Source organism: Tyto alba, unplaced genomic scaffold (assembly GCF_018691265.1).
Source record: "Tyto alba isolate M040663 unplaced genomic scaffold, T.alba_DEE_v4.0 Super-Scaffold_6, whole genome shotgun sequence".
NCBI lineage: Eukaryota > Metazoa > Chordata > Aves > Strigiformes > Tytonidae > Tyto > Tyto alba.
The window spans coordinates 1,081,127-1,093,477 of NW_024881327.1; the positions used below are offsets into that span (position 1 = coordinate 1,081,127).

Consider the following 12,351-nt stretch of genomic DNA (forward strand, 5'->3'; position numbering starts at 1 on the left):
AAGCGTGCCTGGATTCGCAGCTCCCCGGCTCCGCTGCCAGCGGGACTCGGTGGCCCCTCCTGGCACCGAGGCGGGAGCCGAGCAGCTTGTGCCTCTCTGAGATGCCATATGTCCCAGCTCCCGTTAGCTTTTGACTGATGTGTTTTGTTATTCGAGAGAGAAGAATGGTAATTGGATGCGTCGCTTTGGATATATTGCAAGCACACTGCAAATGTATTATTAGAAATTAATCTTGGCAAGGAAACGTGGCTTGTAACTGCGTATGCATCTACACATGATAATGTTTCACTGGGGATGACTGTTCCCTTCCCCAACAGGTAGCACTTGCCTGAAGCCTAAGTGTACATTAGCGTGCTTTTGTGCAACACTTGAATTTATCCTGTTAGCGAATGAAATAAGGAAAACTATTGGTATACATTTTTCACAGCAAAGACACATTTTCTTTATTTTGGATTGTAACCGTTTCAACAAAAATTAGATTCATTTAAAACACTTTAAAAATTCCGCAAATTCCACCACACACCCTGGTGTTTTTGATAAAAGAAGCACCTACCAGATAAGCATTCGCAGGCCATGATAAAGAACAGTGACCAAATCTCTCCCTCCTTATCAGAAACAAGTCCTATTCTTATCGTCCTCTCTTTTTTTCTGATTTTCCCTTCCCACTCTAGTAACAACTAACTGTGCTACTGCCTGTTGCTCTGCCTCCAATTTACTGTCCAAATCTCTTATAGACCCAAAAGCACAGGAATACTGGGATTTACCTACAGACTGTATTTTTCTTTTTTTTTTTTTTTTTTACTTCTTTATATGTTTCACACTAGGATAGTCAAACTGTAATTTCAGGTAATTAATAAATATAATAAATAAAAACCTACTCTGTATTAGCACACATAGAGCTTATTGTATACAAGTAATATAGTAAGAGAAAAAAAATCATACCTTTAACCAAAACTGATATGGGTACAAAACTGGTAATTCCAGGTCTTTGAGTAATCCAGCTGAAGCCAGTGTTCCTTTTTTTAAGCATTCTGCCTTGTACAAACTAAAGGTGTATGAAACAATTTATGTAACACAGGCTTTTATTAAAAGATTTAAAGCAGTAAATGGGGTCCAACACTAAACATTATATTTGAAGAATAATCTAGGTGTCAGGGTATTAAAATTGGTAAGCCTGTGTGCTGTAAAAGCTTTAAAGATTTGTAATACATGCCCCTTGACAGTTTGTGCCAATTCCCTTTCGCAATAAGCCATTAGTTACAGGAGGCATCAAAAGGCCTTCTGTTAGAAGGCTTCCTTCTTACGTGCAAAAATACCGTAACATTGGTACAGAAACTTTAGATGTTCTTTGTTGAATGTACGTGACAAGTTGTTTGTTGAGGGACTTAAACAATGAAGTGTGAGACCAGGGAGATGCCTCAAACACAACAGGTACCCCCCAGGCTTCACCCCCCCTCCTCCTCACAAGCCCCCGTTCCACCCAGTTAAAAGCGCACATCCATCTGCTTGTTCCAGGGTCGCTGATCACTTGTCCATCCAGGTTGTTTTGATTAGCATTTTGTTTCACAGCATATGAGATCTCACAATCAGAAAGAGACCCAACGTAATCACCGCTAGTGCTTTTCTGGAATGTAATGCAACTGTCTGGAATGTATAGTGGAAAGTAAAGCGGAAAACCCCCAGAGGTTTTGTGTAATAATAGAATAAAAACTTAGCTATGAATAATAGACTGATGTAGTATATTGCCTAAGAGTTATTTTTTAATCCCCTGAAAAGAAATAAAAAGCTTGCTCAGCTTTTTTTTTTTTTTTTTTTTTTTCCTCTTGTCTATAAGAGAAACTCTCATATCTTCTTAGCAAATTTTGCTGGTCTCTAATGCACTCTATACCACAAAAAGCACCCTACACTCTGCTACAGCCTTTCATTTTGTGAACCACTGTTTTCTGCTTACAGAAATTGATTTGACGCTGTCTTTAATCATTTGCTTTGTGCTTTGAATCATGCGCATTATACCATCTTCACAGGTTTGTCTGGGGTCCTAGAAACTACCATGCTCCTTTATGCCATCACATCCTCCTCTGATATGGATTTGTTTTACAGAAAGGAAAATGGGAAACTTCTGTAGCCCTGAAGTCTCTTCCAGTGCCCTTGTCTTTGCAGCGCAGTTACAAGCACCTCTAGGTCTGACTTAGCTCTTGTTGAAGTTAACAGCAGGTTTTAAGTGCCCCTTGGGGACAGGTGAACACTTCTTCCACCTGAGTCCATCATTTAGGTCTTTAGAAGGTATCTGGATTCCGTCAGTAAAAACAAGAGAGAGTCCAATACAGATACAGGTATTTTTATAAAAATAAAATGAGTAAAATTACATGTGGGTTTGGGGTTTAAATATTTTCCTGACATCCCGCAGAGTTCATTCTGGGTAAAAGATACAGGCTTATACTCCAACAAACTCCAGTATGATGATAGTTTGGAACTGCAGTTGGTTTTTGCTGGTTACTTGACAGTAAACCCTTAACTGAGAAAAATTATGGGAAAAGGATCAGATAAAATGTTTTGCAATTTATTTTTTTTCCCCACAAAAAATGGCCAGTGGGCAGAATGTACCAGGTTTCCTATGTTTGGATAGTACCTACTGATACATACATTCAATATAGAGCAGCTGATCAAAAGCATTGCTTCTTCATTAGATATTACCATTCATCTTTAATGCTCCTCAAGCCTCAACTCACTTAGCTGAAAGACATTACTCTCAGCTTTCATACTGATAAAGCTGCCAGGCTTTACAGTCACAATGGTAAGTTTGGAGTCCAGTCAAGGACAGATCCTGAAGCATAGAACACAAAGAACCCCCCCCCCCCACCTCCAGTTCCAGCATTCTGGTTTTTAAAGATACTGGTTTAGAAGGTTTTTTAATTTCAAATGTTTGGTTGTTAATATTTATTAACATTATAAACACCACAGATGAGACCTGATTCTGCTATTGCAACTATCCTAAAAGATCCTTACCCCTCTCCTGAAGTGACTGCTGGAGCAGGATTTTACACTGTTTTACATGATTTTGTAAATGACTTGAGAATTAGGAAAAAAATAATACAGACCTTTCACCTCTTAAACAACTTTAACTTCTTTAATTATCTGTGTTTCTAGTTATATCGTGAAAGTCTGTTCCAAAATTAATTATATCTTTGCAAAGTAAATTTTTAACTACTAGAAAAGCAGAATGGCGGTTTAATGCTTTTAATATTTGTACCTGTTACAATAATTTAACAACACAGAAATGCTAGTTATTAGTATAAAATGTAGTAACATAAAAATTGCACATGATCAAGCCTATGAATTGGAATATAGTCATCAAGATGGTTTCTTTCTTAAAGGTTTAAATTGAAGTTGAGATTTTACAGGTTTTAAGGATTCTCTTTTTTTCAACTCTTAAAAACTGGAAAAGATATGATTTGGACTGCACATTACTTTCCTGGTGGCTTTTAATAAGCTGGCCTTTTTTTGACACAGAACAAGTTCACTTGATATTTCCTTGTTCATTTCTTCCAATGCATGACTGTGCCGCTCTCCTTATTTCTTTTCATTTGTTGTAGGCGTTTATCCCTGCCAGACCTTAGGAAGAACTTCTACTTAACTTCACACATGGTAACACTAAATGACGAGGGTTAATCATAGGGCCAAGGGTTTATTATTAAACTTCCTTAAGACTTTTTTTTTTTTTTTTCCCCCACAGGAGTCGGGGCTGTGGAGTAGAAGCATTAGCTTTTGTCTGGTATTATAGACAGACACATTTTCTAGTAGCAGAAGATCTCTGAAAAAAAAAACTTCCTTGTCACTGTAAAACACTTAACTGTATAAAGCAGGGTATGCAATGGGATCCTCTGGAGAAACTATACTTTTATATCATCAGTTGCTAGAAAATCACACAGGATCCATGACTAAAAGTGAGACTGATGATTGAATCGACAATTTCAAAATTTCCTGAGCATTTCCCTTCTAGTCTCATCAGATTGCCTGTGTATCCTATGACAATTCCTGACATATACGACAGCCCTGTTTGCCAGAAATAATAGGAGAAATCATTATTCTATTATGACAACATCTACATTAGCAACAGCACAGGATATACTCCACGCCATCAAAACTCAAGACCCATTTAAGTTTAATGAGTCCTGTTGAAATCCACTTGAGTTATTCCCCTACCTGGACCCAAGGCCAACGTGTTGATGAGTATCACAGTGCTTATGCAGAACCAGGCTGTTAACCAGCCTAACCTGCTTCTCTCTTCTGGCTGTGGGAGACAGGAGCACAGGATTCCTCCTTCCTCTCGGGGCCCGTGGCACATGGCCTTGTCAACTCACCCTTTTCTTTCTCTTTCCTAAAAAATGAGAGCACTGCAATTACAAAGGAAACAGCTTCTACTGCCAGGTTCAGCTTGTTTTTTAAATTTCTAGCCCTCACAACTGCAGAAGAAAACAGTCCCTCAGAACAGACGTGGTGCAGACAAAATGATCTGGTTTGTTCTGTAGAAGTTTCAAAATTTGTAAGGCACCATGGGTCGACACGTACTTCATTTTGGCAGCAGTGAGCCCCCGCGGGCTAGCCTCGCACTGGCCCTTGGATCATTAGGGAGATGGACAGTGGTTACAGCCTCTCCGGATCTGCTCGCTGGATGTCACACCTCCGGGGCCAGACACAGCCCAAGCCTTTCTCTTACTGCTTAGAAGGAGAGAAAAAAAACATCCTAGATGTCCTCCAAGTCCCAAATGGCACAACATTTTTATTAGTAATTACATTTCATTTCTTAAGAGTAAATTGTATATATATTTCAGGTAAAGTACCAACGTTTACCTTGGCTGGAAGAGTTGGAAGGGTGGGGACAGAAGGATAGAAACTTTTTTACTCATTTAAATTGATTTCATACTGTAAATTACAGCTATCCATATTTCAAAGCCTCCCTAAACTGCATGTGCAACTATCTAATGGATGAACAAAGGCAAATTGCTGCTTTCTTCTCATACCTGTAAAAAGGGATTAACAGTATAGGAAAATATAAAGGAGGTCTCTTAAGATCTCCAGGGAACAAGTGTTACATGAGTATTACTTTGAATGTAAATAAGAACGCAAATGAAAGTGAAGACTGGGAATAGAAAAGATAAAAAAAAAAAAAAAAAAGCATGTTAACCCAATGTAAGTGGAAAAAAGTTCTTATCAAATTAAGACTGAAAAAGTACAGTTAATTATTGTGACCACAAACAGCTGGTGTTCCTAATATTATCTGCATTAGTGCCACCAGAGATTTGTTGTATTTATTTCCCATCATATGACCACTGCAGTTCAGCCTCTGCTCTGCAGCTGTCCTGGGCAGTGCCTAATGTAGGCTGCCTTTGTTTTAGGTATTTGGTGCACAGCACAAAGTCAAAACAAGTTCCTGAGCTTTCAGACTAAACCAGCCCGGTGTAACACAGCTGCTGTTTGCCTATGAGCTGCTTAACTGGTTATGCAGGCTTTACAATAGGACATACAATAAACCTGTAATGTTTAAAGAGTAAATATATTTCATTTTTATAAATTACATATTATTTGCATGTTATAAAACAACAGAAAAAATGGGAAAAGTTCTAATACATCATCTTAAATGCAATTATTTAAGATATTGACAGAAGTACCAGTTTTGCGAACTTTTGGAGAGCTGCAGTTACATGTTTTTATCAAAGTACAAAGAAAGTAACTGCTGATAACTAGAACACTACAGTAAAAAAAAAAAAAAGCAAACCTACAGTTTTGAATTTAGGTAAGTAGTAGCCTAGGTAGTTCTGGTTTTTGCTTTTCATCCTAAAGTTCCTCCCATATATCCAGTATGAGACACTCACATGAAACAGGCCAAAACCCATAGTTGCTATCTGCAGACTTTGTAACTCACATTAAAAAGGGGTTTTTAAAGCAGTGACCCATTTAAATGCTTTTTGTGTCTTGGATTTTAATCTTTTTCTATAACAAAAAATTGCTGATTAAAGCTAAATTTGCTCTTTTTTTTCCCCCAGCATCTTACATTACTATTAGTGAAGTTAGGTGAAATTAAAATCGAAAGCAGCTGTAACTCTCCTTCATTATTCATCTGGTAAACGCTGACTTCTCAGGTCGATAAGAGAGACCCCTTCTGCAGTAATCAGTCAAGAACGATCACTTGCCAAAGCAGAATTTTATTGCTATTAAGGCATATTCCATACAGGAATTTGGGTACTAGCAGAGTCTCTGGGGAGAGACAGTAGAGTTTCTTCATCCAACTGGCTGAATTAAAACTGACAGTGTCACCATATAATACACTTACATCAGAATGAAAGTTTGGCCAGAGTTAAGGTCATGCAACTGTAGTGTGCAATTTCCTCAGCTGAACAGTATCTGTTGCAATAGATCCACTGACGGAAACGTTAATTCAAATAAAAGATCTTTGTTACTTTCTTCCCTTGCTTTGTCCACCCTGACACCAGTATCCAAAAAAGCTGCAGAAGCTGCCCACAGAAGCCAAGAGATACAGTATGATGTAAAGTACTATCACTCCAATCACACATTTTTGTTGTCTGTGACATACTTTTATTTTAAATCCATTTCTCAGCTCTGCAACGTGGTCTCACCCACCTGGTTTTTTCCTTCTATCCAGTGCTTCTAGTCACTACATTGCTCATCTTTCCTCACGTGCAAGTGACTGAAGATGAAGTTAACAATTGCACCCAAAATTGTAACTGTGGAGCAGATTAGAAACTCAAAAGGGCTTGAAGCCAGGGAGCTATAAAACTTAACAGTCATTTCATGAGCTGAATTATTCAAGCAGAAGTAAGCTTAAAGTCCTGGAGTTTATGCTGCTTCCCCACAACTGTCATCCACATGTGGTTAATAAATTAACCACGTGGACCGACCAAAGTCAATACTGCATAGATCACTGCTTTAGAAGAGTAACAGTGACTCAATTTCTCAAGACAGCATTTGTGGTTTTGTCTGAAAAGGAACAGCGTGGTGTAATGAAGAAACCGTGACAGCTTATTGTGGAACCGGGCACACAGAGAAGCGCTTTTCCAGGCGCGAGGGTGCTGGGAGGAGGGCAAGGCTTTGGGACCAACAAGTCTCTAACATCAGCATTCTTGCGTGGAGCTTTCCGCGTTGGTGCTGCAGTGGAAAGCTTCCAGTATCATGTTCGAGCATGGAAAATTTTCAATACTGCCTTCCTTGTTGGAGGACAGACAGACAGATGTTAAAGAGCACAACTGTTTAGTTTCTTACGCTGCCCTATGTTGCATGACATTACCCTCTATGTGTGTACTAAATTGTAGAAAAGCTTTCTTTTTCAGAGAGGAAAAATCTAGAAAAAGAACAAAGAACCTAATTTATCTCTCAAAACATTTGATTAAATAATTTGAAAGACAGTCTCACCTTTTCCATGCCAGTAGTTACACATTCTCACCCTACCTGCTTTTCCACAACCATTTTCTTCACATTCTTAGAGCACATATAAAAACAGATGCAACAGAGGAAGCCTCACTGCAATTATATCCTATAATTTCCAAAGACTGTTCCAAAGTTATTTTTTCTATAAACTTGCTATATTAATGGTAAAAGGAAGAGTAAAAATATGTTAATAAATAAAGCTTTTTTTTTTTGCTTTTTTTTTTTTTTTGTTCAAAATCTGTCAGAGAATGGATTTGGAAGAGTAGAACAAGAAAAATTCATCTCTCTCCTTTCACCTGTTAATTTCTGATGCCTGTAGCCACCCTGATAACTTTTCAGTAACAAACCCTCAGACATTATAACTTGCTATTTTAGAAGCACTGGCATTGAGAAACCTTTCCTGAAAACTAGTGGACCACTTCATTGTTCTTTCAACTGCATCGGTGGGGATTCAGAAGCTAACCTACATTTTTATATGGCTGCAAACAGCGTAGGAGATACCTGTGAATTTGCTCGAATGGTGTGATATGGAGATCTCTAGGCAAGTCTGGTAGACAAAGAATGGCTTTACACCAGAGATGCTAATGGCTGCACTGTGAGAGTCATTCATTACACACTAGCATTGTAAGATTCTACAAAACTACCTTATTAACTAGAAAACACTCTGCAAGAAACTGTCATATACAGGTGGTCTACCACAAAGTGAATGAGTAACCCATCTGGCAGCTTAATTCACCAAACCAAATAGAGCTTTCCAAGTAACATATGAAGCAAAGGCATTTGTAAAGCTACATAACAAATTAAAACAACTCCTTGCAAAGTGGCTAGGCCTTCACAGAATTCAGTCCAAAAGAACTGAGAACGTTTATTTGCTACGAACAAGTAGTGGAACAGTTTGCAATAATAAAGAGCCAGAACTGGAACATGGACTATCCCCCATGTAAATGTTTATTTTAGGAGATAAGTGTAAGCTTTGTTTGTAGGTTAAACACTATCAAAAGGAATACCCTCGGAAGTTATCTGGTATAAGAATTTGGATAACTGGCTTCTGACAGGCTTTGACATCTGCGAAGGGAATATGTTATCTCCACATTGCTCTGTCAATTTACCTTCCAATTAGCGCCTCTCCAAAGATGATTTTGACTAAATTTTTCAAGTTTACATTATGTCTGTTGGGGCTGCAGGTTGAGGGAACACATAAAGCCTAATATGAAATAGGGATGGAGGAGGCATTTACTACCGTATCAGTGAACTGTTCAGTGTGAACACGTCTTTGTTGGAAGGGAAAAAACAAACGAGCTTGAAGGACTGGACCTGGCAAGTGCTTCTTATTCAGTGCTCCTTACACTGAGCAGATCTGGAACAGGAGACAAAACATTAACCAATCTCATACAACTAGTCAACACCCTTAGATACCTTAGGGAGTGTTATCTTTTAAAAGCTTTTTTTTCCATCACTGAGCTAGATTAACATGACTATAAAACTGCTGAAGGCATGGCATGGCCAGTAAGGCAAAGGTGCAACCTGCTTTTCGCCAGTGCTATAAACTACACCCGACAAAGCAAGAGTGTTAGGAACTGATTACATTAGTAGGAATATTTACCTAAACTGATGTTAACTAGAAAACCGGATGAAAATAACCAGACAGAACAAAACCGACATCAGCAAAAACGCGTATCACATAGACTAGGGTCAACTCACAATCAAAAAAGGCTAAATGACTGTACGGGAACTTCGGTTTTATCCCCAAACCGAGCGGGCCGGACTCACGGCCGGCTGTTCACCGGAACGCAGGGACCCAAACCACAGGCGTTGCACCTCCGGCGCGGTTTCGCTGCCGGGTTTTCCTCCCGCGGGGGTAACCCCACGCGGGGCGGGGCGGGCCGGCTCGGGGAGGGGGGGGGGGGGGCAGAGCCGCTGCGCAGCCCGGCCCCGCGGCGGAGCGGAGCGGCGCAACCGCGGTTACAGCCCGGTTTCACAGCGGGCGGCGGCTGCTCGTGGGCTTCGGGGCGCCGTGGGGCCGCCGCCCCCACCCCGAGTGGGAAGGGAAGGTGAGGGAGGGATGGTGGCGCTCACCGCCGCGGCCCGCCTCCGGCCGCCCCCTCCGCGCAGGAAGAAGGTAAGGCCGAGGGGGGGGCCCCACGCTCTCCAGCGGCTAGGCCGCGACCGGGGCCGCGGCGGAGGGCTCGCCCCACCCGGCCACGGCCACCGCCACCCGTCCCTTCCACGCAGCTCCTCTTATTCCGCCCCCGCCGCTGCCCTCCTCGCTCCCTTTGTATTTTTAAACCACGCTACAGCATCCCGCTCCGCCCAATCAAAACGCGCACAGCCCCCCGCGGCCAATGGCGGGGGCCCCCGCGGTTTTTTAAACCGTCCCTTTCCCCCAATCGCCGCCCAGCGCTTTATAGTCCCGCCCCTTCCACTACCCTCACCCCAACCGGTTCCAGCGAGTATGAGCGCTAACGACTCCCTTTCGCGCTCGACCTAGCCGAGGAGCTGCTCGGCCGCTGACGTCGCAGCGGGCAACCAGCGAATCCCCGGCGGCCCCGGCCCCGGGGGGCGGGGCCGCAGGCGGTTTGAACCGGCGCGGCAGCCAATCCGCGGCGGCGGTGGGCGGGGCCCTCCTGGTGCCGCGGGTCAAGTTGCTGTGGCGGGTAGGGCTGCGGAAAACAAGAGGCTGTAAGTGCGCCGCCGGGAAACCATTCGGCAGCAGCAGCCGCGGAGGGAGCCGCGCCGCCGCCGCCGCCAGCCAGGCAAGCCCGCCCCGCCCCGCCCCGCCCCAGCCGCCGAGAGCCGCGGGGGAAGGGGAGCGGGGAGGCGGGGGCGCCGCCGCCGGGTGCGGAGGGAGCGCGGGGTTCCCGGGCGGGCGGCGCGCCCGGGGGCTGAGGGGGAGGAATTCCCGGCGGGTGGGCGAGCGCGGAAGGGAAGGGGGGAAGCTGGGGCGCGGGGCTCCGGCGCGCTGCGGGCCGCGGGCGGAGGCGCCGGGCGGGCGGGGAGAGGGGCCGGCGGCCGCCGAGGGTGTGTCGGGGCGGGAAGGCGGCGGCGGCGGCGGCGGGCGAGGGGCGGGAGCGGCCGGAGGGGCGGCCCCGCCCGGCCGTGGCTCCGCGCCCAAGCACCGCCCTCACCCCGCCCAACACCCCCCCCCCCCCCCGCAGGGACCCGCCGCCGACCTCGCCATGGGCAAAGGCGACCCCAACAAGCCCCGGGGCAAGATGTCCTCGTACGCGTACTTCGTGCAGACCTGCCGCGAGGAGCACAAGAAGAAACACCCGGACTCGTCCGTCAACTTCGCCGAGTTCTCGCGGAAGTGCTCGGAGCGGTGGAAGGTGAGCGGGGCCGGGCCGGGCCGTGCGGGGCCAACCCCCGCCCCGGCGGCTGGGAAGGGAGCCCCGGGAGCCGCTGCTGCTCGGCCCTTAGTGGGTCACCAGGCGCTTTATCTGATCCCGACTGACTCTTCTCCTTTCCCCTCCGCGTGGCCGCAGACAATGTCTAGCAAGGAGAAAGGGAAGTTTGAAGAAATGGCGAAAGGAGACAAAGCACGTTATGACAGGGAGATGAAAAACTACATTCCTCCCAAAGGCGAGAAGAAGGGAAAGAAAAAGGACCCCAATGCTCCTAAAAGGCCACCGTGAGTGTTTCTATGACTGGGGGGGAAAAAAAAAAAAAAAAAGTATTATTTCTCACAGCCTGACCCTTAACTTTAATCACTGTCTCTCATTTTAGATCTGCGTTCTTCCTTTTCTGTTCTGAACACCGTCCAAAAATCAAAAACGATCATCCTGGCTTGTCTATTGGAGATACAGCAAAGAAATTAGGTGAAATGTGGTCCGAACAGTCGGCCAAAGATAAACAACCATATGAACAGAAGGCTGCAAAACTAAAGGAGAAATATGAAAAGGTACGGTGAAAGTAATAAAATAATGGATAAAGCTGTAGAGGTCACTGTAAATGTATGACTTTTGGTTTTGCCCCTAAAGCTTCTGTGGTTCCTAATTCTCAATGTGTATGCCTGCCTCCGCCAGGCTTCAGAATGCGTGGAAGGGCGTGGTGTGGGAGAGGTATCTGGAACCCTCACAGTGGACCTGGATGTGATTTTTTTACATGTCTAGAGGTTTTACCAAGAAGCTGCTTCCAGAAAACAGGTCACCTGCCTGATATCATACGCAGTCCTACTCCAAAGCACTGTGGTCATAAAATTCTGAAAACTGTCTGGATCATGTGTTCTGTTGACAAAAGGTGTAAGCATGAAACCACACTTTTCTGCACATGCACTCTGTATTTGATCTGCAGAGCACAGGAGTATTAAATTATTGAAGCAGTACAAATTTGCCTTCAGAGTTACATTACCAGCAACTAAACAGCATTTTTCTTGCAGGATATTGCAGCATATCGTGCCAAGAGCAAGAGTGATGCAGGAAAAAAGGGCCCAGGTAGGCCTGCAGGATCTAAGAAGAAAGCAGAACCAGAAGAGGAGGAGGAGGAGGAGGAAGATGATGAAGAGGAAGAGGAAGATGAGGATGAGGAATAAATGAACGTCCTGCTGTAAAGATTTATGCTCAAAATCCAATATTTTGCTAAGAATGTGAACTCAAGTGCAGCTCATTGTTAGCTTCAGTATAAAAATCTGTACAGAATTGTGTATAGGTGATGTGGTTCTTTGTAGGGAGACCTCTATTTTTAATGTAAGTAGTAGCCAAGGGCTGCTACAGTTCGGTTAAAAAAAGAAGAAAAAGTTGTGGAATGTTTCTGCATATTTAAAGGTTTTGTTGAAATTCAGTGACTGATAGCCATGTGTTTCTTTATAGCTAAGTAAAACAAAGGAGGTAGCTTAATAGCTGATCTTATATTTTGTAGTATATTGCATTGTATTACTTTTTTAACAATTTTGTAATAAAATGTTGTACATGA

At 43.8% G+C, this 12,351-nt stretch overlaps 1 protein-coding gene and 1 long non-coding RNA gene across 2 annotated transcripts; one reads left to right on the forward strand and one right to left on the reverse strand.

Annotated features, from left to right (window-relative positions):
- Nucleotides 1-413: 413 nt before the first annotated feature.
- Nucleotides 414-9,986, reverse strand: LOC116959415. The gene is made up of 4 exons (XR_004405825.2): nucleotides 9,145-9,986; nucleotides 4,570-4,716; nucleotides 4,204-4,378; nucleotides 414-2,515 (listed from the first exon to the last, which is right to left on the reverse strand). It is a non-coding gene; the product is annotated as an uncharacterized LOC116959415 (long non-coding RNA).
- Nucleotides 9,987-10,084: 98 nt separating this feature from the next.
- HMGB2 (high mobility group box 2) lies at nucleotides 10,085-12,351 on the forward strand. Its single transcript, XM_042808271.1, has 5 exons — nucleotides 10,085-10,196; nucleotides 10,599-10,769; nucleotides 10,926-11,071; nucleotides 11,167-11,341; nucleotides 11,819-12,351. The coding sequence occupies exons 2-5, from the start codon at nucleotides 10,620-10,622 to the stop codon at nucleotides 11,969-11,971; spliced, it is 624 nt and encodes a 207-aa protein (XP_042664205.1). The 5' UTR covers nucleotides 10,085-10,196; nucleotides 10,599-10,619; the 3' UTR covers nucleotides 11,972-12,351.

Coding starts and splice junctions, on each gene's coding strand:
- HMGB2 (XM_042808271.1), top strand. CDS start 10,620: ATGGGCAAAGGCGACCCCAACAAGCCCCGGGGCAAGATGTCCTCGTAC. Junction 11,072..11,166: donor AATGCTCCTAAAAGGCCACC/GTGAGTGTTTCT, acceptor CTCTCATTTTAG/ATCTGCGTTCTTCCTTTTCT. Junction 11,342..11,818: donor TAAAGGAGAAATATGAAAAG/GTACGGTGAAAG, acceptor TTTTTCTTGCAG/GATATTGCAGCATATCGTGC.